At 41.0% G+C, this 26,097-nt stretch overlaps 1 protein-coding gene across 1 annotated transcript; it reads left to right on the forward strand.

Annotated features, from left to right (window-relative positions):
- Window positions 1-1,611: 1,611 nt before the first annotated feature.
- Window positions 1,612-25,346, forward strand: tssc4 (tumor suppressing subtransferable candidate 4). The gene is made up of 2 exons (XM_080029821.1): window positions 1,612-1,762; window positions 22,549-25,346. Exon 2 carries the CDS (start codon window positions 22,588-22,590, stop codon window positions 23,515-23,517), a length of 930 nt encoding a protein of 309 aa, XP_079885947.1. The 5' UTR covers window positions 1,612-1,762; window positions 22,549-22,587; the 3' UTR covers window positions 23,518-25,346.
- Window positions 25,347-26,097: the final 751 nt, after the last annotated feature.

Here is a 26,097-nt window from a genome sequence, read left to right on the forward strand (position 1 = left end):
TGGACAGATGCAAAAAAATACTTAATGTAATGAGGTGTTTAGTTGGGTATGAGTGGGGGGCAGACAGAGTAGCGTTAAAGGCTATATACACTGGGTTAGTCAGATCGGTGTTAGACTATGGGTGTGTAGTGTATGGGTCAGCTGCAAATACATCTCTTAAAAAAATAGATAACATACAGTATCAGGCTTTGAGGGTATGTACAGGTGCAATTAAAACAACACCAACAGCAGCACTACAGGTAGAAATGGGGGAGATGCCTCTAGAGTTGAGAAGAGAACAGCTGGCCTTGAACTACTGGGTTAACCTTCGGGGCCATAGTCAGGATCATCCAGCACAAAGCACTTTAAAACCGTGTTGGGAAAAGGAGAAAAGGGAAACAAAAAGTTTTGGTTGGACAGCGAACCAGAGAGCTGTACAATTTTGAATAGATAAATTAAATATAGTTCATACAGTACCAATGCCTATAATTCCGCCGTGGATTTTGCCGGATGCTACAGTTGATGTGTCATTATTAGAAAACAAAAGCAGAAATAAACAAATAATACAGGAGTACATAGACAAATTTTATAACTATGTTCAAATTTATACAGATGCGTCGAAGGACTCAGGTAGTAAAGTAGGGGTAGCTTTTAGTGTACCGGAATTTCAAGTGAAAATAGGGAAGAGGGTTAATAATGAGGTTTCAGTATATACAGGGGAACTGCTGGCAATACTGTTGGCAGTACAGTGGGTGGAGGACAACAGGCCATTAAGGTCAGTGATTTGCTCAGACTCCAGTTCAGCATTAAAAAGCCTACAATACAACTGCTCCGAAAGCAGACCAGATATTCTGATTGAGGTTCAACAAACGTTATACAGAATACAAATGATGGGGCTTATAGTGGTTGTTTTATGGGTTCCAGCGCACATTGGGATAAGAGGAAATGAAATGGCAGATAAGCTGGCAAAAGATGCTACCAGAAAAAGCACAATTGATATAAGTATAAATATATGTAAAACTGAAATTAAAGGCATTATTAAGCAAGTACTGATTAGGAAATGGCAAAAGCAGTGGGAGGAAGAGCGGAAAGGAAGATGGTTTTATAGAATCCAAAGGCAAGTGGGAGAAATGAGTTGTGGAGGGAAGAACAGAAGAGAGGAGTCGGTCCTATCACGACTGAGGTTTGGGCACACTGGTCTGAACAGTACACTGTTTTTAATAGGAAAGCACGAGACAGGCAGGTGTGAATGTGGGCAAGAAGAGACAGTAGAACATGTAGTAATGCAGTGTGTGAGGTATGAGGAAGACAGAAGGCAGATGAGGGAAAAATTCAGAAAAGAAAAAGTAAGTTTTGATTTAATAGATATTTTACAAAAGAAGTCCAAAAAATGTCATCAAGTTCTATTTCATTTTCTTAGGGTTACCAATTTGTTTGTGAAAATATAGCTTCTTATGTGAAGTAGTATTATTAGTTTTTATTTTATTTTTTTTATTTATTTTATTTTTATTTATTTATTTATTTTTGAAGCGAGGTTGTCAATTATACCACACTCCTTACCAGTAGATGGCGGTAATGCATCTAAAAGTTGTTTGCCAACCGCCAAAAAGCATTATACAAGAAGAAGAAGAAGAAGAGTCCAGTCGGTGGCATGTAATGTCCAAGCATAGATATATATCTATGATGTAATGCACCTACACGTTGGTTTGGTAACCGCCAATAAACCCCAAAGAAGAAGAAGAAGAACAACAACAACTTGTTCCAAAAAAGCGGCTGTGTGAAAGTAAGAATTCAATCAACTGTTTCCCACCAACGCGTACTTGGTTTTAATTAACTGGGCAATTGATTAATGTTGCTTGTCGTGTTTGCTATGGATGGTGATTGCGTAATGTTTACGCCAGTTTTCCTGTGTAAAGGGAGCAACACAGCCGATTTATTGAAACACTCATTAAACCTAAAAGTGCAGCATGGCCCACTGCTTCAGGAATGCTGCTAATGCTAATGCTAGCGCACCTAAGCCAAAGAAGATTCCTTACTCCGACACAGAAAATACCTCTTGTAGCCTGGTGCCTCTCAATTGCACTAAATATCCATTATTAACACAGGCCCTGTTCATTTGGAAACTGTGAGATACAGCACGACGCTGAAGTTGGCTGCTGATTCGCAGCAGCCGATTCGGCAGTTAAGGAAAAGTTAAGGGATTCTTAAGGAGCGGCAGAGAGCGACTGATTCTCCGTTGTTTAACCTCCTAAATCGCCGCGGTAAAGCCACATTAATTAATCTAGATTATCTAAGAGAGTCTAACCATTCTTTAAAAACAGTTTACAATTTATGTAACCTTTATTTAGTTTGTTAAATAAAAAGAGAGGGGAGATTTCACTGCTTTTTTTTTTGCATCTGGACCACATTAGAACTGGTCCTGATTGAAAACCACTGCACCTAGCCTCTTCAAATCTGGACTACATTATCACAGTGAGGCTATACATTATAGAAAACATAGTTTCTGATTTGTGAAACTTTTTTTCTATTTGTGGAAATGCAAAGAATGCACATTTTAATGCCTTTTAGGGGTATAGGCCGCATTAAAACTGGTCCTGATTGAAAACCACTGCACCTAGACTCTTCAAATCTGGACTAGATTATCACAGTGAGGCTATAGATTATAGAAAACATAGTTTCTGATTTGTGAAACTTTTACCCTATCTGTGAAAATGCAATAAAGGCACATGTCAACACTTTTTTTGGGGTCCAGACCGCATTAGAACTGGTCCTGATTGAAAACCACTGCACCTAGACTCTTCAAATCTGGACTACAATATCACAGTGAAGCTATAAATTATAGAAAACATAGTTTCTGATTTGTGAAACTTTTTTTCTATTTGTGGAAATGCAAAGAATGCACATTTTAATGGTTTTTTGGGGTCCTGACCACATTAGAACTGGTCCTGATTGAAAACCACTGCACCTAGACTCTTCAAATCTGGACTAGATTATCACAGTGAGGCTATACATTATAGAAAAAATTGTTTCTGATTTGTGAAACCTTTTTTCTATTTGTGAAAATGCAAATAATGCACATTTTAATGGTTTTTTGGGGTCCAGACAGCATTAGAACTGGTCCTGATTGAAAACCACTGCACCTAGACTCTTCAAAACTAGACTAGATTATCACAGTGAGGGTATATAATGTAGGCCTATACAGTCCCCTCCAAAAGAATCGGAACGGTGAGGCCAATTCCTTTATTTTTGCTGTAGACTGGAAACATTTGGGTTTGACACCAAAAGATGAATATGAGACAATAGCTCAACATTTCAGCTTTCATTTACAGGTATTTACATCACCACGTGACCACCCAAAAGTTGTGTGGTTTGCCGAAAATCATGTCAATCAAAAAAGAATAATAATAATAAATAAAAAAAAATACGCCAGCTATGTCGGCGACAGAACAGTTAGTGGCGTTTGGTGCGCAGAATCAAGGTCTACTATGGACTACTGACGAAAATCACACAACACATTGCATCTATTTATTAACAATATTTAATAATTTTCTAATTCATCTAATTTTGACGATTTTTAGAAATATTTGTTGGTTTGTAAGCACTAAGGGAGCATGTTTAAATAAAACCTGTGAACCTTAACTTTTAAATGTATTTTATTTCATGTTTCTATGTGCTACACAGGCTTAGATATTAAGGTTTTGGTAGAATTGACAATTCGTACTATTTTTTCAGAAAACCCTCAGGCATTAAGGACATGCATCCTAGATTGCCATAGTCATCAATGGGTTAAGAGAGTAACCCCCTAACACAAACAGCAACTGAAAGAGGCTGCGGTGAATGTCTGGAAAAGCATCACAAAAGAAGAATGCAAAAGTTTGGTGATGTCAATGGGTCACAGGCTTGATGCAGGTATTGCAAGCAAAGGATTTGGGACAACATATTACGTTTTAATTCACTTTAATTTATTCAAAGTCTATCCGTTCCAATACTTTTGCTCGCCTAAAAATGTGGTGTTCCTTTTCAAATAATGCTATCTTCTCCGTTGTGTATCAGATCCAGATGTAAATACCTGGAAATTAAAGCTGAAATGTTGAGCTATTGTCTCATATTAATCTTTTGGTGTCAAACCCAAATGTTTCCAGTTTACAGCAAAAATAAAGGAATTGGCCTCACCGTTCCGATTCTTTTGGAGGGGACTGTAGGTACCTGGTCTATAAAACTATGCTTTATAAAGCATAGTTTAATAGAGTGAATTATTTTTATTTTTTTTGCAGATGACCTAACTTAGCCAACCTTTATTATGAACGCTATATTCGCAAGATAACTTTCTAAAAGAAAATATTTTATTCATAGGATAGGATAGGATAGGATAGGATTTACTTTATTGATCCCCAATGGGGAAACTGGTTTGCCACCATAGTCTGTACAACATACAAAACAGGAATACAGTAACAACATAAAACAAGCATAGTCACAGGGGGAGTGTGGTCCACTACCATAGTAAAAATAGAAGGTTAAAAAATGGAATAAATAACAATATAACAATACTATGATGTGCAAATGAGCAATGTGCAGTAATACAATCAAATCATATCAGCAGTCATGATTAAAAAGCCTAGCTGCTGCAGGAACAAAAGACCTCCTGAATCTCTCTGTAGAGCATTTTGGTAACAGGAGACGTTTGCTCCTGCCACTTCTAACAAAAGTGCAGTGCAGGGGGTGATCGTCATGTGACAGGACAGTCCTGAGCTTCCTCCTGGTTCTCTGCTCTGTGATGACCTCCAGAGAATCAGGGCTCATACCAATAATGGATCCTGCCTTTTTTATCAGTTTGTTGACCCTGTTCCTGTCCTCTACTGTCAAGCTGCCATTCCAACAAACAACAGCATAAAAAAGGACACTTGCAACAATACCGTCAGGGTTCGACATAACGTATAGCCCGATGGCCCGGGGCCAGTAAAATCATATGCAGGGCAAGTTGATTGGCCAGTCACTGTCCCGCCCGGGCCAGTGACTGGCCAATCACAGTTCAGTATCTTTTTGTAGACTACATCATGGTTCATTGAAATGCGCGTTGAGAGTCGTAATGAAAGCAGTGTTTATTTAAGACTCAATATAATAAACCTAATATAAAATATATTTTTTAATGAAAGGCCAGTGGACAACCGATGCGTGGGCGGACAGGCGGAGCAACAAGCGGGTGCACTCTCGCTCCGTTGGCAGAGCTGCCTACCGTCCGCCTGCGAGTCGACAAATCAATCGACTTGCTTTGCCTCCTTTCTTTCTTCCCACAGCAGAGGTTGAGGTGCAGAAAATGATAACTGCGCTTTTCCTTTATCTGCCGACGTAATGTTACAGTATTTGCATGCAAGCCCCAATGGTACTACAAATGAGAGGCGTTATTTAAACGCTGTGAATGCGTCTCCGGTGATTGTGTCGGTTGTAGACAGAAACGAACGGAGGGACTCACTCCGCTCACTGTACAGTACAGTCGCGCAGTTTGGCACTGTGTTTTCAGGCTCGAGACATTCAATCAGATCGCGGAAGTCTTTCCCATTGAAATCGCTAACGGGGAGAATATCCCCGGTTATTATTTTAGCCACAAACCACAGTTCATCTGCGCGGCGGCTCACTCGCTGGCGAGATCACACGGTGAAACGCTGCTGTGATCGGACGAAGGCATTGTGTGTTTCTAAGGTGATTTAGCGTCATAGTCTTAGACGAGCGTTTAACTTATGCTGCATATTTTGCACTGCATTGTTTTTTATCAATAGTTTGAAAAAATGGTCCCACACCGGACTCTTATGTGAAGCTGACACTTCATGGAGAAGTGACACTCCTGCAGCGCGCTCACGACCCGACGTGAACTCACATAGGCCTACACGGTGAAATCTCCCATTAAAAAAACGGCATAACCCACTGATTTTCGGATTTCTATTCTATTTTTGAAGTCAACTTGAGCGCAAGTGGAAAACCGGTCATTCGGTCGACACATTCACATCCCTAATGCATATAGAGAAAGTAATAAAAACAGCCTACCACACATGACTTCTGCAGGTGAACTATTCATTAAACTGCCCAAATTCAAGAATAAAAACAACCATCAAACTACTTGACTTTAAAATACTGGCCGACTCTTTCAACATACTTTCAGTTGTAGGCTTCTAATTCAATATGTTTGCCTGGTTTTATATTATGTGTATGAGCAATATCAACATTTCATATAATTAACTAAAAGAAAAATAACCAAATCTAAAGGGAATATCTATACTGTTACAGTATAGATATTCCCTTTAGATCTGGTTATCTTTCTTTATTTTTCTAATACAGGTATTATAATTATTGACACTAAATTATGAAGAAAAAAAAAAGTGTGTGCAGGGCCAGTGAAAATATACAAGGGGCCAGTAAAACTCGGATCCACTGGCCCGGCGGGCCAGTAGGAAAAAAAAGTTATGTTGAACCCTGACCGTGATAAAAAACATTAAGAAGTGATCATTGTTCCTTGGGTAAAATATATCACATTGGGTAAAATATATCACATTTTATATTGAAAAACTAATAATATCATGGGTCGTTTTTCCCCCTCAAAACCGTTGCATGCAGCAGGTCAACCAAACAAGCGTTAGCAATGTATTGATGATGAGCAAGCTAACCTAGCAAGCTCAGTGATGCCTGGACCTGGACATAAATCAGGGTACCAGAAAAGAAAGGAAAAAAAGAGGGAACTTCAAGGGCTTTAGACCCGCGGAAAATTCCTTAATATCAGGATTTCTGCCAGCAGAAGTGGATTTTCAATTCAAAGATACTGTGATATTTCATCAAGTTGAGGTGTCTTTGTGAGGGTGTTCTGCAAATTATTCTGTGTATTTTATCTATTATTTTCTAAGAAAATTACATATTTAGCCTTTAAACAAAGGTGGCAGATTGTTATACTGATGAGGAAAGCTTCTGGTAGCAGTGCTATCATGGTAAACCCCCCCTACAGCATTGGTGTGTCTAAAAGCTTACATTACAGTAAATGTTACAGTAAATGTGCCAAAAAGCAGGTGCAGAGATCTTGCAAGGGCAAAAAAATTTGCGCTGCGCACGCGAGCATCTTCAGTATCTCTGCCCACTATTATTTCTATTAGCCCACCCTAATCTAACTGACTAGAACCAGCCCTGTGTACAGGTATGTGTTTATGTAGGAATAAGCGCATCATGTACATTGATACAAGTTCAGTATGAGTAAAGGGGGCCCAATGCAGGGTTCAACACAACTTTTTTTTCCGGGCCAGTGGATCTGAGTTTTACTGGCCCCTTGTATATTTTCACTGGCCCTGCACACACTTTTTTTTCTTTATAATTTAGTGTCAATAATTATAATACCTGTATTAGAAAAATAACCAAATCTAAAGGGAATATCTACCAGGGTTCGACATAACGTATAGCCCGATGGCCCGGGGCCAGTAAAATCATATGCAGGGCAAGTTGATTGGCCAGTCACAGTTCAGTATCTTTTTGTAGACTACATCATGGTTCATTGAAATGTGCGTTGAGAGTCGGAATGAAAGCAGTGTTTATTTAAGACTCAATATAATAAACCTAATATAAAATATATTTTTTAAGGAAAGGCCAGTGGACACCGATGCGTGGGTGTTTTGACAGGCGGGGGAACAAGCGGGTGCACTCTCGCTCCGTTGGCAGAGCTGCCTACTGTCCGCCTGCGAGTCGACAAATCAATCGACTTGCTTTGCCCCCTTTCTTTCTTCCCACAGCAGAGGTTGAGGTGCAGAAAATGATAACTGCGCTTTTCCTTTATCTGCCGCCGTAATGTTACAGTATTTTCATCCAAGCCCCAATGGTAATACAAATGAGAGGCGTTATTTAAACGCTGTGAATGCGTCTCCGGTGATTGTGTCGGTTGTAGACAGAAACGAACGGAGGGACTCCGCTCACTGTACAGTATAGTCGCGCAGTTTGGCACTGTGTTTTCAGGCTCGAGACATTCAATCAGATCGCGGAAGTCTTTCCCATTGAAATCGCTAACGGGGAGAATATCCCCGGTTATTATTTTAGCCACAAACCACAGTTCATCTGCGCGGCGGCTCACTCGCTGGCGAGATCACACGGTGAAACGCTGCTGTGATCGGACGAAGGCATTGTGTGTTTCTAAGGTGGCTATTGCCATTTACATAGGCTAATTGGGGCAACTATGGGGAAAAATGCGCCGCAGGATGCAGTTTTTTTTAAACAAAGTTTTCCAGGGAACACTTTAAAGCCACTACAAGTAACTTGGTCCCTTGGCGGCCCCTTTGGACAAAAGCGGTAGTATTTTTACGACGCCAGCTGTCGTGAAGCTGTTTTCTAGCTCGTGCCGGCCGTGCGAGATTCTGTTCAAAAGTTTTTTTATTCATCAAAAGATTTGCAAAGCAAATACAGTACAATGATTTAGTTTTTCCCCTTTTTTCCTCCCCCGAACACACCCCGCCCATATCCCACCCCCCCACCCAACCACAAACAATCCTGCATCAAAAAAAAAACAAAAAAAAAATCAAAACTGCGAGCAGTGATGACCGGGCCCTCGCACCTCCGTGCTGCTCGCCGTCCCGGGCGACCGCGTGAGAGAACGCGCCGCGGTCTCCTCCTCTTCGGAGCGCGCGGCACAACGATACCTGTCGCCGGAAGCGCGGAACTTGCCGCGACGCGCTAGATGCGGATGCGAGGACGACCTCGGGCCTGGGCTCTTACCAGGCGGGTGAAGTTTGGAGCGCGTGGGACAACGCAGAGCGAAATTACAGCGACTTCCGGCTCCGTGGCGACGCCGCCGAGAAACTACGAAGGCCACGGAGCCGAGAGAACCAGCTTCCTGTGTCATCGTTGTCTCTAGACCTCCCTGAGCTGCTTTGAGGTTGATTTGATCAAGTGTGTAGGACTTGAAGGTAAATAACTAGCATGCAATATGTACTTGACCCAGCAGTTGGCACTCTCACTTTTTCTTAATATTATTGTGTGGGCTTACTCAGGCCTTGGGTCTCATTAAGTATATCAAATGTTGAGAAGATCAGACTGAGCATAGTGGAGTTACAGCAACTTCCTGTTTACTGGCGAAGACGCCAAGCTACGGCGAAGGCGTTTTGACAGGTGGCGCTCTCACTTTGTATGAATATTAGCGTGCAGGCTTCCTCAGGCCTTGGGTCTCATTAACCATAACAAATTTGAGATGATCAGACAAAGTATAGTGAAGTTACAGCGACTTCCTGTTTAGTGGAGAAGACGCCAAACTATGGCGAAGGCCTTTCAGCCAATGGAACCAGCTTCCAGTGTTATCATGGTGGATGTCTGTAGACCTCCCTGAGCTGCTTTGAGGTTGATTTGATCAAGTGTGTAGGACGTGGAGGTAAATAACCAACATGCAATATTTGCTTTGCCCAGCAGGTGGCGCTCTCACTTTGTATGAATATTAGCGTGCGGGCTTCTTCAGGCCTTGGGTCTCATTAGACGTAACAAATTTGGGGAAGATGAGACAGAGTATGGGTGAGTTAGGCCTACTTCCTGTTTTTTTGGCAAATACTTCAAAGTAAAAGACTTCCTGTTGATTTTGGGGCGGGGCGTCAAGAGGCTTTTTTGTTTGTACTGGGATTGTACATTGCTGTATAAAATTGTGTGATTCTAAGTATAACACAGCCTGAGTTATGATCATTCAAAGGGTTCATCAGATTAATTTTTGATGTTTTTTGGCGAATGTGGCGCCCGTTCTGCAAGACGGTTATTCCGGATAAAACAAGCTTTCGGGTATATCATCTTCCATGTCGGAGGACGTACCCTATCATATTTTTTTTTGCACAAAAAGTTGTTATGAGTCCACTTTGCTCTGCAATCCTGCAGAGTAATGTGGAGTTCTGACTTTTGGCGCCATTTTGGCGAATATCGGCTCCCATCTCGTCATAGTTATTCGGAATCGAACAAAAAATTTTGTGGTGTATATTCCATGATAGATGAGTGTCCCTACAGTGGTCGTTTTTCTAAATATGTTCCTGCTAGGAGTTATTAATTTTTGAACATTTTGATGATTTGAGAGCCAGAAATTCACATATTTCAAGATAAAAGACTTCCTGTTGATTTTGGGGGGGCCTGCAAAGATACATTTGGGGTTTAAATTTGGTGCAGCTAGGTATAACACAGCCTTAGTTATGATGGATTAAAGTTTCATGAGGTGCGTATTTTGTGACTTTTACATCAACTTTGACCCCCAATAGCTCCCTGGTACTGGGAGAATTTTGAAATCTTTTCGCAATTTAATATCGGGCAAGTGTCTTTAGTATTTAAGAAGTGGTTTGACGTTCCTGGCGTAAAATCTCTATGAGCCTTTCGTCGAAATGCGAAATTATGTATTATGGCGATTTTGGGCACTAAATCCAAAATGGCCGACTTCCTGTTGATTTTGGCCCTGGATATAAAATTGCATTTATGTGCGCCTTGGGCCATTACATGTTGTCCTAAAATTCCAGGCTTCTAGCCCAATTTTTGAGCATGCATTTCCTGAAAAACTGTTTGTGGCCATAGGGGACGCAATTTTAATGCACAAATCCCGAAACCACTGATAAGTTGCAATTTTTTGTCTGCAAAGTTTTTCCGTTTTTTTTCGATGGGAAGGGGGTGAGAAGTGCCAAAAATGACTACAAATAAAAAGAAGAAGAAGAATAAGAATCCTTTGCATTTCAATAGGGCTTCGCACCGTATTCGGTGCTCGGGCCCTAAAAAACACAAAAAAAAGGAAAAAAAACAAAAAAAACAATACACAATGTTAAAAAAATTACATAAACGAAATACACGCTACAAGAAACAAATAAACAATCGATATGAAAAAAAAAAAAAAAAGCTACTCTTCAACTATTGTGGTCGGTTTCTTAAAGTAGTCTGGGAAGGGGCGCCATATTTTATGAAATGTAGTCTCAGATCCCTGGGTAGTGCAACAAATTTTCTCCAGATTCATACATGACATAATGTCTCTAATCCAATGTGAGTGGGAAGGAGGAGCAGGGTCTTTCCATTTAAGTAAGATAGCCCTACGAGCAAGTAGAGAGGTGAAGGCCAGTACCTTTAGCTTCACTTTACTCTTGCCTTCTACTAGACTACTCCTGCAGGCATTATCGTTTTAACCTCTGTGTTGTTGTTGTTTTTATTTTCTTATTTGTTTCTTTTTAATTGTGTTAAATCCTGTTTTTACTGCATTAATTGTTCTTTATGTGAAGCACTTTGGTGGGGCTTAGCCGTCTGTAAATGTGCTATATAAATAAACTTGACTTGACTTGACTTGACTTTAGGCAAGCCTGAATTGGGAGCGATGCCAAAAATTGCAGTGAAAGGGTTCGGCTTAATTTGATGCTGAATTACTTCAGAAATTGTTTGAAAAACTGATGTCCAGAACTCAGTCAAGGTGGGACACAACCAGTACATGTGAAAGAGTGATGCCGGTGCGCTCTTACAGCTGTCACAGGTCGGGTCTACATCGGGGAACATACGAGCTAATTTAGTTTTAGATATGTGGATACGATGTACTACTTTAAATTGCACAAGAGCGTGTCGGGCGCACATGGAGGTAGAGTGTATCCGATCCAGGACTGAATCCCACATGTGATCTGTGAAGGCAGAGCCTAGGTCCTGCTCCCACAGGGTTCTTATAGCTGCTAAAGAGGGGCTATGCAACTTTGAAATAAGGTTGAAAAACACATAAATTGAGCCTTTTAATGTGGGGTTTACAGAACGAAACAAATCGACATGATTGGCTGGCGGTTTATAAGGGAATTAGGGAATTAACTTCTGCGTAAAATGCCTGATTTGCAGAAATCGGAAAAAATTTGTCTTTTCGATACCAAAATGTTTTGTCAATTGGGAAAAACTAGCAAATAGATCATTAATAAATAATTCACTGATGCATTTTAAGCCTTTTTTATGCCAGATCTTGAATGCACCATCCACCGTCGAGGGAATAAATAAATGATTAGCTGCAATTGGGCTGAAAAGTGAAAAATTCTGCATTCCAAAATTCTTCCTAAATTGGGTCCAGATTCGAAGGGAGTGCTTAATCACGGGATTACTATTGGGAATAGCCGAAGAGAGTGGAAGTGCGGCGCTTAAGAGGGCAGATAGAGACAATGGGCTAACAGCGCTGGACTCCATTGTTACCCATACTGGGGCTGAGTCGTCAAGGTGAAAATGCACCCAATACACTAAAGAACGGATATTAGCAGCCCAGTAATAGTATTGGAAATTAGGGAGGGCCATTCCGCCTGTTTGTTTTGGTCTTTGAAGAAATGCTTTCCTTAACCGAGGGTGTTTACCATTCCAAATATAATTTATCATTAAAGAGTCGAGGGCCTGAAAAAAGGATTTGGGGAGAAAGATGGGGAGACATTGGAATAGATATAGGAACTTTGGGAGTAATGTCATTTTGATTGAATTTATTCTACCTATGAGAGAGAAAGCCAGAGGAGACCACTTCGATAATATTTGCTTCGCCTGATCCAATAATTTGAGGAAGTTCGATTTAAATAGGTTTTTAAAATTTCTGGTAAAACATACCCCAAGCAGTGTTTCCCGCAGGATTTTTTTCAGCAGCGGTGCTGTGGTCCCCGAACCCTCTAGGGGATTCCGGGGGCATGCCCCCCCGGCCAAATTTTTATGTACCCTTTACATTGGAATGCACAAATCTGGTGCACTTTGATAGGAGAATATGCACTTAAATCCTATTCACACAGTCCTGTGTATTACTGTAGATAGGATTATTGGTGTTGTAACTTTGCCTTTTGTGTCTTCATTTACAGATTTTGACATTTTTGTATAGCAATTCATATTTAAACAAAAAATGCCACAACGCAAAAATAATTTGCACAATTTATTTACAGATTTTTGCCTAATGCTTAAACACTAAAAGTGGTTGCTATGCCCAAAGCATCACAACCTCTGACTTTTGTAACCATGCCCTAAACAAAAGCACCAACCCTACAAACACAATAAGTGCTTTGCACTGTGTTTGAAATTCTCCAACACACTTCTTTCAAAACACTACACACTGTTTTTTACATAAGACACATTGTTCAAAAATTAAATCTCCTGCAATCATGGGCAAAACACCTCTCAGGATCTACCACTGCACCCTCTCTCTTGTTCTCCTTGCTTCTCTCTCACTTCTCTTTCCTCTCTTACTTGGTCTACCTGTATTTTCTGTAATAAACTTGAGCACTTAAACAACAAGTAAGAAATGCTAGAAATCTTATTTGTTTCCTTCAAATTACCCTATATACATGTATTTGTAATGTTCAAATAATATCACCTAGCATTATGCATTCAAATCCAAAAGTAAATTCTCATTAGCTTGAAAGTTAGCTTCCCTAATTTGCTTTACTAACCTCAGCTCCTCCATTGTCCCCGTCTGCCTTTCTTTTTCACCCAGCTTTTTAGACTCATCTGCAAATGTAATATATATTATTTAACTATGTATATATACATTGTGCACAGTGCATCCATTAAGAGCTTGTACCAGCCTTTTAACCTTTGAGCCCTAAGCCATTTTTGAGATGTTTTGGTTTGCCTGGATTTATTCTCTTATTAAGATTGCATTCATCACCCCTATAATGCATAGCTGTCAAGCTATCATTTATTTGGGTCACAACCTGGACTATCAGAATATGTGTGCTGCAGTGATGCCGTTTGAATGTAGGAAATTATCAATTAGACAGTAAAAAAGCAAAAAATATCTCACAATTATTTATTGATATAACACAAAAAGGCAAATGTATTAAGCTTGTTATTGCTTAAAACACTTCTTAGTCTTGGGAGTCAAAAAGTGATGAGAACATTATAAAATAAATATAAGTTATACATAATAGAAACTATTCATGCTCTTTTAAAAAGTCCATAGGCTTTTTCCCTTTCCCTGCATTTATGCTAATGACCACATGCTTACAGGCGATTAGCATAAATCCCTAACTAAAATACGTGATGAAAACGGATTTTATATGGTAATATAGAACAACATCGGATCTAACAGTATGGATTCATTTTTCAAAGTTCCCGAAAATACACACACACACACACACACACTGTAGTCTACTAGAGGAAAAACGGCACGGTTGCGGTTTATAGCCTAGATAAAATAAAATTACGATAGGGCTCAGACTAGGGTTTTTAACACTGGTGGTCATGTAAGCGACACATTTTAGCAACTTACTCTTTCTCTCTCTCTCTCTCTCTCTCTCTCTTTCCTTCTTTCTTCGCTCTTCCGCTTCACTCGCTGCTAGAATCAATAGCCTCGTTTGAGAAGGAGCCGTCTTGCTAAGACCTGCGCAATTATGACACTCGTCTTGCTGAGTGCACAGCATTTTTGCAGCATTTTTGCTGTGCGCTCAGCAAGACGCGCATCATAATTGCGAGGGTCTGAGCAAGACGGCTCCTGCTCAAACGAGGCTATTGTAACTTTGCAACCGTGTAGGCTACTAGCCTACTGCCACACTCGCTGTTAGGTTATTTTTCTTCTTTGATGTTGGCTACGTGATGATGTGCCGCGTGCTGCGCAATTTACGTTACGTGCTGCCCATTTTCTAAAAGGAGCTAAGTACCAAAAAAAAAAAAAAAAAAAAATAGAAAATGCGGAGGAGAAGGATTTTTATAGCAGCGGCGCACGTTCACGCAGCAGCGGCGCTGCGCCGCTGCTGAGTGAACGTGGGGGAAACACTGCCAAGGTAACTCAGATGGTCTGTCACCACTTTGAGTGGGAGAGCTGTATAATCAAGTTTAAGAGCTTCTTTATTAATCGGAAAGAGTTCGCTCTTGCTAAAGTTAAGTTTATAGCCAGAAAACTGACTAAAGACCTCCAACACAGAAAGTGCCTTTGGTAAAGAGGTGGCTGGCTTGGCGACAAACAAAAGTAAGTCATCGGCGTATAATGATACCTTATGTTCAATTCCTCCTCTCCATATCCCCTGAATCTGTTTGTTACCTCTGATGGCAATCGCAAGTGGTTTGATTGCAATAGCAAAAAGGAGCGGGCTCAAAGGACAACCCTGCCGGGTCCCACGGTGCAGATCAAAACTACTTGAGTAACGGCTGTTTGTTAATACTGAGGCAGAAGGGCATGCATATAATAATTTAACCCAAGAAGTGAAAACAGGACCCAAACCGAATTTCTCAAGGGTGAAAAACAAATAATTCCATTCTACTCTATCAAATGCTTTTTCAGCATCCATAGAAGCGAGGCATTCTGATTCAATATTTCTGGGGGAATATAAAATGTTCATTAGCCGGCGGATATTATAAAATGATTGGCGTCCCTTTATAAACCCAGTTTGGTCGGGGGATATGATAGAGGGGAGAACATCCTCCAATCTGTGGGCGAGAATTTTAGCAAGTATCTTCACATCCGTATTTAATAGTGAAATTGGTCGGTATGATGCACAATCTAGAGGATCTTTATCCTTTTTTAACAACAGGGAAATACAGGCCTGGTAGAACGAAGGCGGGAGTTTACCTTAGTCAAATGAGTCTGAGAATACTGAACATAAAAAAGGCGATAATTCGGCTGAAAATTTCTTAAAAAAGTCAGATGGAAGTCCATCTGGACCAGGAGATTTGCCTGATTGCATAGATGTTATTGCTGCAATAATTTCCCTCTGAGTAATAGGTGCCTCAAGGCTATGTCTCAGGTCTTGAGAAAGGGAAGGCATGTTTAGGTTACTGAAAAAGGTTTCTATCACCGTCTACTGTACAATCAGAACTATACAAATTTGAATAGAATGTTTTGAACTTTTCGTTTATCAATTTCTGATCTGATGTTGTACACCCACTGTCTGTCCGTATTCCAGGAATGAGTTGCTTCGCTCTAAATCCGCGCAGTTGATTGGCCAGGAGTTTGCCAATCTTGTCACCATGCTCGTAAAAAGTACTTCTGCTCCTAAGCAACTGGTCAGCAACCTGACGAGAGGAAAGAAGGTTGAATTATGTCTGAAGTTTTAAACGTTCTTTGTAAAGTTCAGATGAAGGTGAATTAGCATATTGTCTGTCTATGTTCAGAATCTGATCAGCTATTTCAGTTTGTTTCTGTTTTGTACACTTATTTTTGTATGCTGCAAATTATATAATTTCACCTCTCAAATAGGCTTTATGGGCTTCCCAAATTGTTGCATTGGACACATCTGGTGTTTTATTTATACTCAAAAAAGTTTTAATATGTGTAGAGATGTGTGAAAGAAAACTCTCATCTGTGAGCAACAATGGATCCAGTCTCCACTGTCTTCTTGTATACTCAACATCAGAGAAAGCCAGTTGAAGGAGCAGAGGAGCATGATCTGAGATCACAATACTTTCATAACTGCATGACTTTAGTTCTGACATCAATGAATTATCAACAAAAAAATAATCAATTCGGGTGTAAGTGTGGTGGACATGTGAAAAGAATGAATATTCTCTTCCTGTGCGGTATAAAAACCTGTATGGATCAGAGAGGCTATAATCAGCAAGGAATGACTTGATATAACCTGCAGATCTGCTAAGAGTGGCAGGTTTGGGGGAAGAGCGATCTAAGACTGGATCTAGATAACAATTGAAATCCCCACCAAGAATAACAGAATGAATTGAGATCGGGGAGTTGAGAAAAAAATCTCTTAAAGAATTCTACATCATCGTAGACGTTGGCCAAGATTACTGACTTATTGTAAAGTTTGACTGAAACAATAATAAAACGTCCATTTTTGTCTGATATAATGTTTGAGGACTCAAAAGGAATATTACTATCAATAAGGATAGCTGTGCCCCTGGCCTTAGCCCTGAAATTAGAATGAAAAAATTGTCCACGCCAGCATTTACTTAGTCGCCCAAGGTCAGAGTCATGTAAATGGGTTTCTTGAAGGAAAACTATTCCAGCCCTGAGCCGTTTTAGGTGGGTTAAGACCTTACCCCTTTTCACTTGGTGATTTAGCCCTTTGACATTCCAACTAATTAAATTAAGATTGCCCTTCATCTAGCTAAAAAGAGTTGCTCCGATAACAAAAAGAGTAGCAAAATACAGAGGAAAAAAAAACACACAAAAAAAAGGAAAACACAGATAACTGAAAACACAGCAGGTGATAACCCATCAGCTAAACCCCCAGTTGACACCACCCCATCCCACCCAGAACCCACCCCATATATTGCTCTAAACAGCAAACCCCGAAAGACCCTTACTAGTCTCACAACAAACATTCCAAGCCTTAACTTTCTAGCCTGTGCTAGCTTCCCACATAAGTCTTGTACAATTCACCCCATAACAGCTAGTAACACTATGAACAATCCAGCAAACTGTCAAAATGACAACACATTAAACAAACATACCGTGCTCAACCAACAATTCGAAATACAAAAAAAAGAACAAGGCGTGAGTTAGACAATCTGTCCAAATGGCAAAAAAAAAAATTAAAGAACACACGCTTATCTAGCCGTTTTAAAATAGAGATACAAAATTAAAAAAAAGCGAGTGAGCTAGACAATACGTCAAAATGACAAGCAACAAAAATGTCACGTTCACCCAGCTAATTTACTCATTTAAAAAAAAAAAAAATGCGTATAGTACCATCAGTCTGAGAGTTTGGCTGGGGATATGAAAAGAGCATTTGTCCACATTGTATACTCACAGCAGGCAATCGTATTTACTACGGACTCACACCCAGTGTAGATATGTAGTTTGATGCTTCAGAGACAGACCGCAGCCACTTTCTCTCGCCGCTCTGGAGTGTAATGCGAAGCCTCGCAGGGAAGAGGAGAGAAGGACGGAGACCGCGCTGATAAAGCTCAGCCATGACCCGTTTGTATTCAGCCCGCTGCTTCACGACCTCCGCGCTGTAGTCCTCGTAGAACCGGAGCTTGTGGCCGTGGTACTCCAGCTCGCCCTGTTTACGTGCCTCTTTCATGATCAGGTCTTTAGTCTGGTATCGGTGAAAGCGGATAACGACGGATCGCGGCCTCTCATGCGGGCCCGGTTTGGGTGCCAGAGTGCGGTGAGCTCTGTCCAGCTCCGGGGGAGAAGGGAGAACTTGATCACCAAACACCTCGACGAGGAGCTCGGAGAAAAAGGCGGCGGGGCGCGCACCCTCAAGTGACTCTGGTAAGCCCACGATACGAACGTTCTGTCTCCTGCTCCTCCCTTCCAAATCCGATAGTTTAGCTTTCAACAGCTTGTTATCTTCCTGCAGTGAGGAGCACGTAGCCTCAAGTTGCTCCAGGCGTCCGCAAACAGTTTCTGCATTCTCCTCGAGATCGGTTATACGTTTCCCCTGGCTTGAGACCACGGCCTGAATGCTGTCCAGTTTAGCGTCCATGCTGGCGAAAGATGATTTAAACTCGGCGGCTATCGCTGCTCTATGCTGTTCAAGCAGATCCGGAATAGAAGCCATTGAGCTAGCACCAACGTCCATGCTAACCACGCTGTCCGAGGACATATCTGACTCTGCCGAATATCTTTTTGCGTTTTTCTTGCTTCTAGGCATTTCTCCAAAACAGTATCAGTGTTACCGGCAACACAAGCACAAAAAAAATCGACGAGAATAGGGTTTAATCAGTTAGGTCTGAAATATTTTGTGGGAGCTATAGAGCGATCATGCCTACCCCATGCTCTGTTGGCCGTGCGAGATTCAAATAATCAGGAAGCAATATAGTGCATGTCCGTGTGTTGAAAGTGTGAGGGCACCGGACTCTTTTCGGCTCCGTGAGAGTGGTTAGTGACACAGCATCAACTAATGCCAGTAAGTGCTAGTCACACCTGATTGCAATGAGTTGATGCAGTGTCACCGAAGTACTCTCACGGAGCTGAAAGACTCTGTGTCCTCACAGAAAGCGAATGAACGAGAGACGGCAGTTAGTATGGATCACGATGAGGTAATGTGTTGATGTTGTTGTAAATAATGACTATTTCAGGTGAATAATGGTCGACTCATCTGATGATGGTGAGGCAAAGTAAACTTTGTTTTAGTAGGCTATCGCTCATTCATTTAGGAGTAAACACTGCAGTTCGCTCCCGTGAAATTGTATATACGTTGCTTGGCAACGCCCTTCCGCTCGTCTATCACTCTTTTAGCTTTTCTTCATTGCATTTTCTTTTTTTTCTTTGATGGTTCAGCCCCGTTATCAGTCATTATGACGACAAATAACTGTCTCAAACAAAGCTCCCGCTCCCCTTCCCTCACCTGGAGGGATAGGCTTCTCAAATCGCGTTGTTGCGCCACACTGAAATCTGCGACCAATACGGATATGTGACCAAAGAGCCTGCACGCGCAAACCGAAAATCGGACTGGGTGTGCGACCAGACCAAACGCAGTAATAAAAACTATTTTAAAACGTCTTTCTTTGCACTGATGGTCTCGTTTGCTGTTAAAGGTAATTTATGATTATCAGATGAAACATGGGGCTGTTTAAAATATATTTAAATGTTACTCGGAGCTGCTTTAATGTTGCATTTGCCGTCGCACATCTCGTCCCGACCTTCCTCATAAAGTAGCATAACTGGAGTCACAAAACTCAGAGAACAACCCAACAAAACGGATAACGAGACAAACTTGTGATTATTAAACAAAAAACAAGACGATGTAGTCTTCTGTAAGTTCCAGCAGTGCACTTCACAAAGCCAAGCCAGACTATTGCTGTGGGCTTGAACTGTTACAACAGGTGAATTTATGAAGCGCACGGTAAACAAGGATTAGCCTAATACTTTCCTCATAAAATACTGTATACTGTAACAGTATAGATATTCCCTTTAGATTTGGTTATTTTTATTTTAGTTAATGATATGAAATATTGATATTGCTCATACACATAATATAAAACCTGGCAAACATATTGAATTTGAAGCCTACAACTGAAAGTATGTGGAATGGGTGGGCCAGTATTTTAAAGTCCAGAAGTTTGATGATTGTTTTTATTCTTGAATTTGGGCAGTTTAATGAATAGTTCACTTGCAGAAAGCATGTTCAAACGTAAAAAATAAATAAGAGATGAAGGTCTGATCAGTCTTTGTGGTGTGGTAGGCTGTTTTTATTACTTTCTCTATATGCATTAGGGATGTGAATGTGTCAAAACAATGACCGGTTTTCCACTTGTGCTCAAGTTGACTTTAAAAATAGAAATCAGAAGGTCATACCCTTTTTTCAATGGGATATGTCACTGTGTATGCGAGTTCACGTCTGGTCGTGATCGTGAGCGCGCTGCAGGAGCGTCACTTCTACATGAAGTGTCAGCTTCACATAAGAGTCCGGTGTGGGACCATTTGTTCAAACTATTGATAAAAAAACAATGCAGTGCAAAATATGCAGCATAAGTTAAACGCTCGTCTAAGACTATGATGTTAAATTACCTTAGAAACACATAATGTCTTCGTCCGAGCAAAGCAGCGTTTCACCGTGAGATATCGCCAGTGAGTGAGCGAGCCGCCGCGCAGAAGAACTCCGGGGTTTGTGGCTAAAATTATAACCGGGGATATTCTCCCCGTTAGCGATTTCAATGGGAAAGACTTCCGCGATCTGATTGTGATTGTAGACATACAATCAGAGCCTGAACACACAGAGCCATGTCGGCAGACAAACTGCGCACTGTCAGTGTCCAGTGAGCTGAGTCCCGCCGTTCATTTCTGTCTACAGCCGACACAATTACAATCACCAGCGATGCATATTTAAATAAATTGTATTACCATTGGGGCTTTGATGCAAATACTGTAACATTACGGCGGCAGCTAAAGGAAAAGCGCAGAGATCACTTCATTTTCTGCACCTCAACCCCTGCTGTGGGAAGAAAAAAAAGGAGTATAGTCTAGCTGCAGCCCCGCAGAACAATACTGAAATTTATTTGTATTTTCTTCCGCCCCGACTCAGTACTCCCGCCCCGACTCAGTATTGTTCTCCGGGGATGCAGCTGGATACTATTGGGCAGCCGGACGATATGCAGCTCTGCCAACGGAGCGAGAGTGCGCCTGCTTGTTGCTCCGCCTGTCAAAACGCCCACACATCGTTTGTCCACTGGCTGGTTTTGAAGAGTCTAGGTGCAGTGGTTTTCAATCAGGACCACTTCTACTGCCTTCTGGAGCCCTAAAAAGCATTAGAATGTACATTATTTGCATTTTCACTAACATAGAAAAGGTTTCAAAAATCTGAAACTATGTTTTTATTCATGCATAGCCTCACTGTGATATTCTAGTCTAGATTTGAAGAGTCTGGGTGTAGTGGTTTTCAATCAGGACCAGTTCTAATGTGATCTGGACCCCAAAAAAGCATTGACCTGTGCCTTTATTGCATTTTCACAGATGGGGTAACAGTTTCACAAATCAGAAACTATGTTTTCTATAATGTATAGCCTCCCTGTGATAATGTAGTCCAGATTTGAAGAGTCTAGGTGCAGTGGTTTTCAATCAGGACCAGTTCTAATGCAGTCTGGACCCCTAAAAACCATTAAAATGTGCATTCTTTGCATTTTCACAAATAGAAAAAAAGTTTCACAAATCAGAAATTATGTTTTCTATAATCTATAGCCTCACTGTGATATTCTAGTCCAGATTTGAAGAGTCTATGTGTAGTGGTTTTCAATCAGGACCAGTTCTAATGCGGTCTGGACCCCTAAAAACCATTAAAATGTGCATTCTTTGCATTTTCACAAATAGAAAAAAGTTTCACAAATCAGAAACTATGTTTTCTATAATCTATAGCCTCACTGTGATAATGTAGTCCAGATTTGAAGAGTCTAGGTGCAGTGGTTTTCAATCAGGACCAGTTCTAATGTGGTAAATAAATTGTAAACTGTTTTTAAAGAATGTTTAGACTCTCTTAGATAATCTAGACTAATTAATGTGGCTTTACCGTGGCGATTTAGGAGGTTAAACAACGGAGAATCAGTCGCTCTCTGCCGCTCCTTAAGAATCCCTTAACTTTTCCTTAACTGCCGAATCGGCTGCTGCGAATCAGCTGCCAACTTCAGCGTCGTAGATACAGCAGTGTTTCCCCTATGTTCCTTCAGGAGCAGCGCTGTGTCTGAACGTACGTAGCGAGTGAGTCAGAAAGTGACAGTGAGCACGGCAGTTGTAATTCAGCAGAAAATGAACAGGCTATGTTGAATCAGTTAATAAGAACTAGCTGACATATCCTTTGTGCTTCAGACTAACACCACAGTCTGTCAGCTAAGCAGGAAACTCACTCAGTGTTTTGGCCGCGATGTAACTACATATGCAACGTTAATAACTTGACATGGCTGCATGATATCACTGTTTTGCTAACAGGAACACAAATATAGCCTAGATAAAAACTGACTCATCTCTACAACCATTTTGATGACAGGTTGCAGATACAGTACGTGATCATGGGCTGTTGATGAAAAGGACAGGTCTTGTCAGCTGTCGTCGTGTTACTGTCATTGCACCGCAATTAATGCACTGGATATTACATTTAAATGTATTGATAGGATTTTGATTATCCTTTTTTTTAGGCAAAACCCCAATGAATCCTTCTCATCATATAGTTGTTCTTTTTAATAGTCCCAGTCTAGTGTTGCTGGAGGTTTGACTTTTTCCTCTCTCATCAGGTTGTTGATTTGACCGAGCTGCAGAGTCTGTGTGTTGAGATGTGTGATCAGAAGAATGGCTGTGACTACAAGAAGGACCTGGATGAACTGTCAGCCAGTGATGACTCTGAGCCTGAAGAATTATACAGCAGTACTCCCTTTGACCTACAGCTGGATCATCCTGATGATGAGAGGGAGATCTCTGCAGCAGGTGTTGGAGGAGACTATGCTCAGAGCGCCTTCAGCCTGAGAGGAGGGGGCTCAGCTTTCTCAAACCGCAGCCAAAGCATCTTTGACTGCCTGGACAGTGTTGCCCAGCAGCAGGACTCCTCCTCCTTTCTCAACCAGGAGAAAGTTCCAGATGCAGTGTTTGCTCGGCCACTGCCTCCACCTCCACACCCCGGCAGGAAGACCTACCAGACTCTGTCCAGCTGCCCCATACCAGCCAAGAAGAGAGGAGCCCCGGATTACCTGCTGCACCCTGAGCGTTGGACCCACTACAGTCTGGAGGATGTGACAGAGACCAGTGATCAGGCCAACAGCAAGGCAGCTCACACCTTCCTGGCTAGTCTGCAACAGAGGGAAGAGCCTCCGGAGAGCCAAAAGGATCCCCCCTGTAACATCCAGCACCATCTGATCTTCTCCAGACCCACTGGGCGGCAGAAGGAGCAACCTTCTGATCCACTGTCTGCTGTCAAAGGGAAGGAGAAGGAACCATGCCTCAGTCACCTGCAGGAGGAGGAGGAGGAAGGGGGAAAGGAGGAGCACACGTCTGGAGGAAGGAGAACAGAGCAGAGTGTAGAAACGTCTGAGGAAAGAGCCAGAGAACAGAACAAAGACATGAGTAGAGCTGTGGGTCCATCAGAAGAGAAGAATCACAAAGAAAGAGGTGAGGAGGAGAAGGTATTAGAGGCCAACGCTGGCTTTACCTCCTTCAGGAAGACCAAACACAAGAACTACAGGAAGAGCTCAGCACAAAAGAACAACTGAATATGTGACAACATTCTAAATACTTTCAAGGTTATCTTGTGTACAAATTTAAAAAAAAAAAGTCCAGTGTCATTGCAGAGTCACCAAACCTCAAGCTCTTTCAGAGTAACTTCACATCTAGCTAAACAGTGTTTTTCTGCACTATCTGCTTGAAAGTGTAAAGCACCTTTGACCAGCTACAAGGTTCTTTATTGTCTTTTTCCGTGTACTTGCGTACATTAAATAACAAAATACTGTGTTTCTTCCAGCTTGTCTAGGGGTAAAAAGGAGTAACATAAAATTGTAATATGTTAAACCAAAGTTGTTTATTAATGAATGAAGATTGAATATTGTTCCGGACAAAACATAAGGTGCAGTGAAAACAAACTCATGGCAAATGGGTGCTGTGAAATCAACAAATATACATTGCCACAGTTAGCAGTTCTTAAATTGACTAGTTGGGGTGAAAGTGACTGGTGTAGTTCAGCTTATAGTGTAGTTGGGTTACAGTGCAGTCAGTTTGCGGGGTGGGGGCAATATGTTGTGTGTGCTCAGAGTTCTGATGGCTTGGGGCAATAAGTCTTGCAGATTGTTGTGGTCAGAAATGTACCCTGTTGTACCTGTAACCACATCTTACGGTGATGTCGCTGTGTCCTATGATAAAACTACCTCACAGCAGCAGGGTAAAATGTTAAACCATTGGAGGTTAACAAATACCAGATTTATAAATTGACCTTCACTAAACCCAAAACTCAAATAGTAAATATCCAGTCAGGGCAAAGAATGAAAACATCCGGGGATGCGACTGTTATAAAAGCAAAGGGCAAGATCAACGCATAATGTAATAAATAGGTAAAAGTATGTCCCAATTGTATGCCTGCTGCATGCTAATTAGATTCTTTTTATGGTCAGATGTAGTATGTAGAATAGGAAAAAAGAAAAAATATGTGATTTGGAACGCAACCCAAGTGTAATGAATTACGCATCTGTTTTGATGGTAGCATGTTGGCTAACTAGCTTACTACCTACTGTATACATAGGTTCCCATTTGTTCAGATTTCCAAAACCCACTTTCAAGCCAGATCTTTGAGGCCATAATACAGGCATGGTTACACCTACAATATGTTCCACCAGATTCCATTTAGCAACAAATAATACAGAGCAATTCTCATATATTATGTGATAGCTTAACTATCTCTTGGGGAAATGTTAAATTTTCTATAAATTATATAACCAATATCTTTCCATATGAATTATTATCCGTCTAGCTGTTGTGTCATGAAGTTGACTAAGCCTGTACAGGCTCAAACAGGTACACATGTTATAGCAAAACAGTATATGTCTTTATTACATTTCGAAAGAGTACAGTTTTTCGGTACAAAGGTCCTTTTTCTAAATAGAAGAAAATAAATATATTTTTGAAAGTGGCTCCATGTCAAACAGAAGGTACAATTTGTCTGTGACAAGAAAGATATGCTGATATGCGCATGTTTTGCATATAGTGATAACTGAACAGCTTTATTTGACTGCATTTGATTCTCCAGGTGTACCTAACAAAGTGGACACTGAGTGTTATGATATGGGCGTGTGATAGCTGCAGCTGGTACAGATCTTCTTATGTGCACTTTGGTTAAGTGGCAGCTTTTACCAGGTATGTTTAACAGTCACTGTTTGCATATCACTGAGCAGCCACTGTTCAGTTACTGCACTTGTATTAAGCGGCCATTTACACTGTCAAACGTGTGAAGTTGTCCAATATATCTACTGTCTGTGTTGACATATTCAAGTGATGAGTTCTTTGATCTTGAGCTAAATTCTGTTTAGATGGCATAGAAACACAATGGGCCGGTTTCACAGACATGGATTAAGCCTAGTCCTGGACTAAATGGAATTTTGAATGGAGATTGTCCATTGAAAGTACAATTTAGTCCAGAACTAGGCTTAATCCATGTCTGTGAAACCGGCCCATTGTCATTTGACAAGGTAGGCTACCGCTTACTTCACTCAAAAGGAAGAGTTTGTCAGTCTGAATAATCACATCACAGAAGAAAATGGAGAGCTGAAAGCAAAACTGTTACTGCAAATAAGGCGAAAGTGGAATGCTGTTTGAATACTAGGCTAAATGTATTATATATTTTACAGATTTTTCTCTCAGTGCATAACTTAACTTGACTCCGCAGATTTAAGCACTGCACCATTTAATTGATTTCAAACACTATATAGAATACATACTGTATCTATACACTATAGTCCAACTCAAGATTACCATTTAGGTCTGACACTGTCCCAAAGCCTAATGAACGGTAGGCCTATGTGGTAATCACTTTGGTTTTGGGGACACATCAAAATGAAAAAAAAAATATATTATTTTCTCTTTAAGATTTTTTTTGTTGCATTGTTAAGGCTCTTATTGATAGTGCGGAAGGACAGATGAAATTGGAATAGAGGGGAATATGAGTGAACCTGCAGTTTGGTAGGCTTAAAGTTGGAAAGATAGCCTATTGACAGATTTGAAATTCCGAGATCAATATCTCATCAGCAAAACGTTATTAAAACAAGAACGATGCATTACCCAGGATAAGCGCTTGACGAGGGACTGAG

The sequence above is a fragment of the Ammodytes marinus genome (assembly GCF_949987685.1).
Source record: "Ammodytes marinus genome assembly, chromosome: 1".
Taxonomy (NCBI): Eukaryota; Metazoa; Chordata; class Actinopteri; order Uranoscopiformes; family Ammodytidae; genus Ammodytes; species Ammodytes marinus.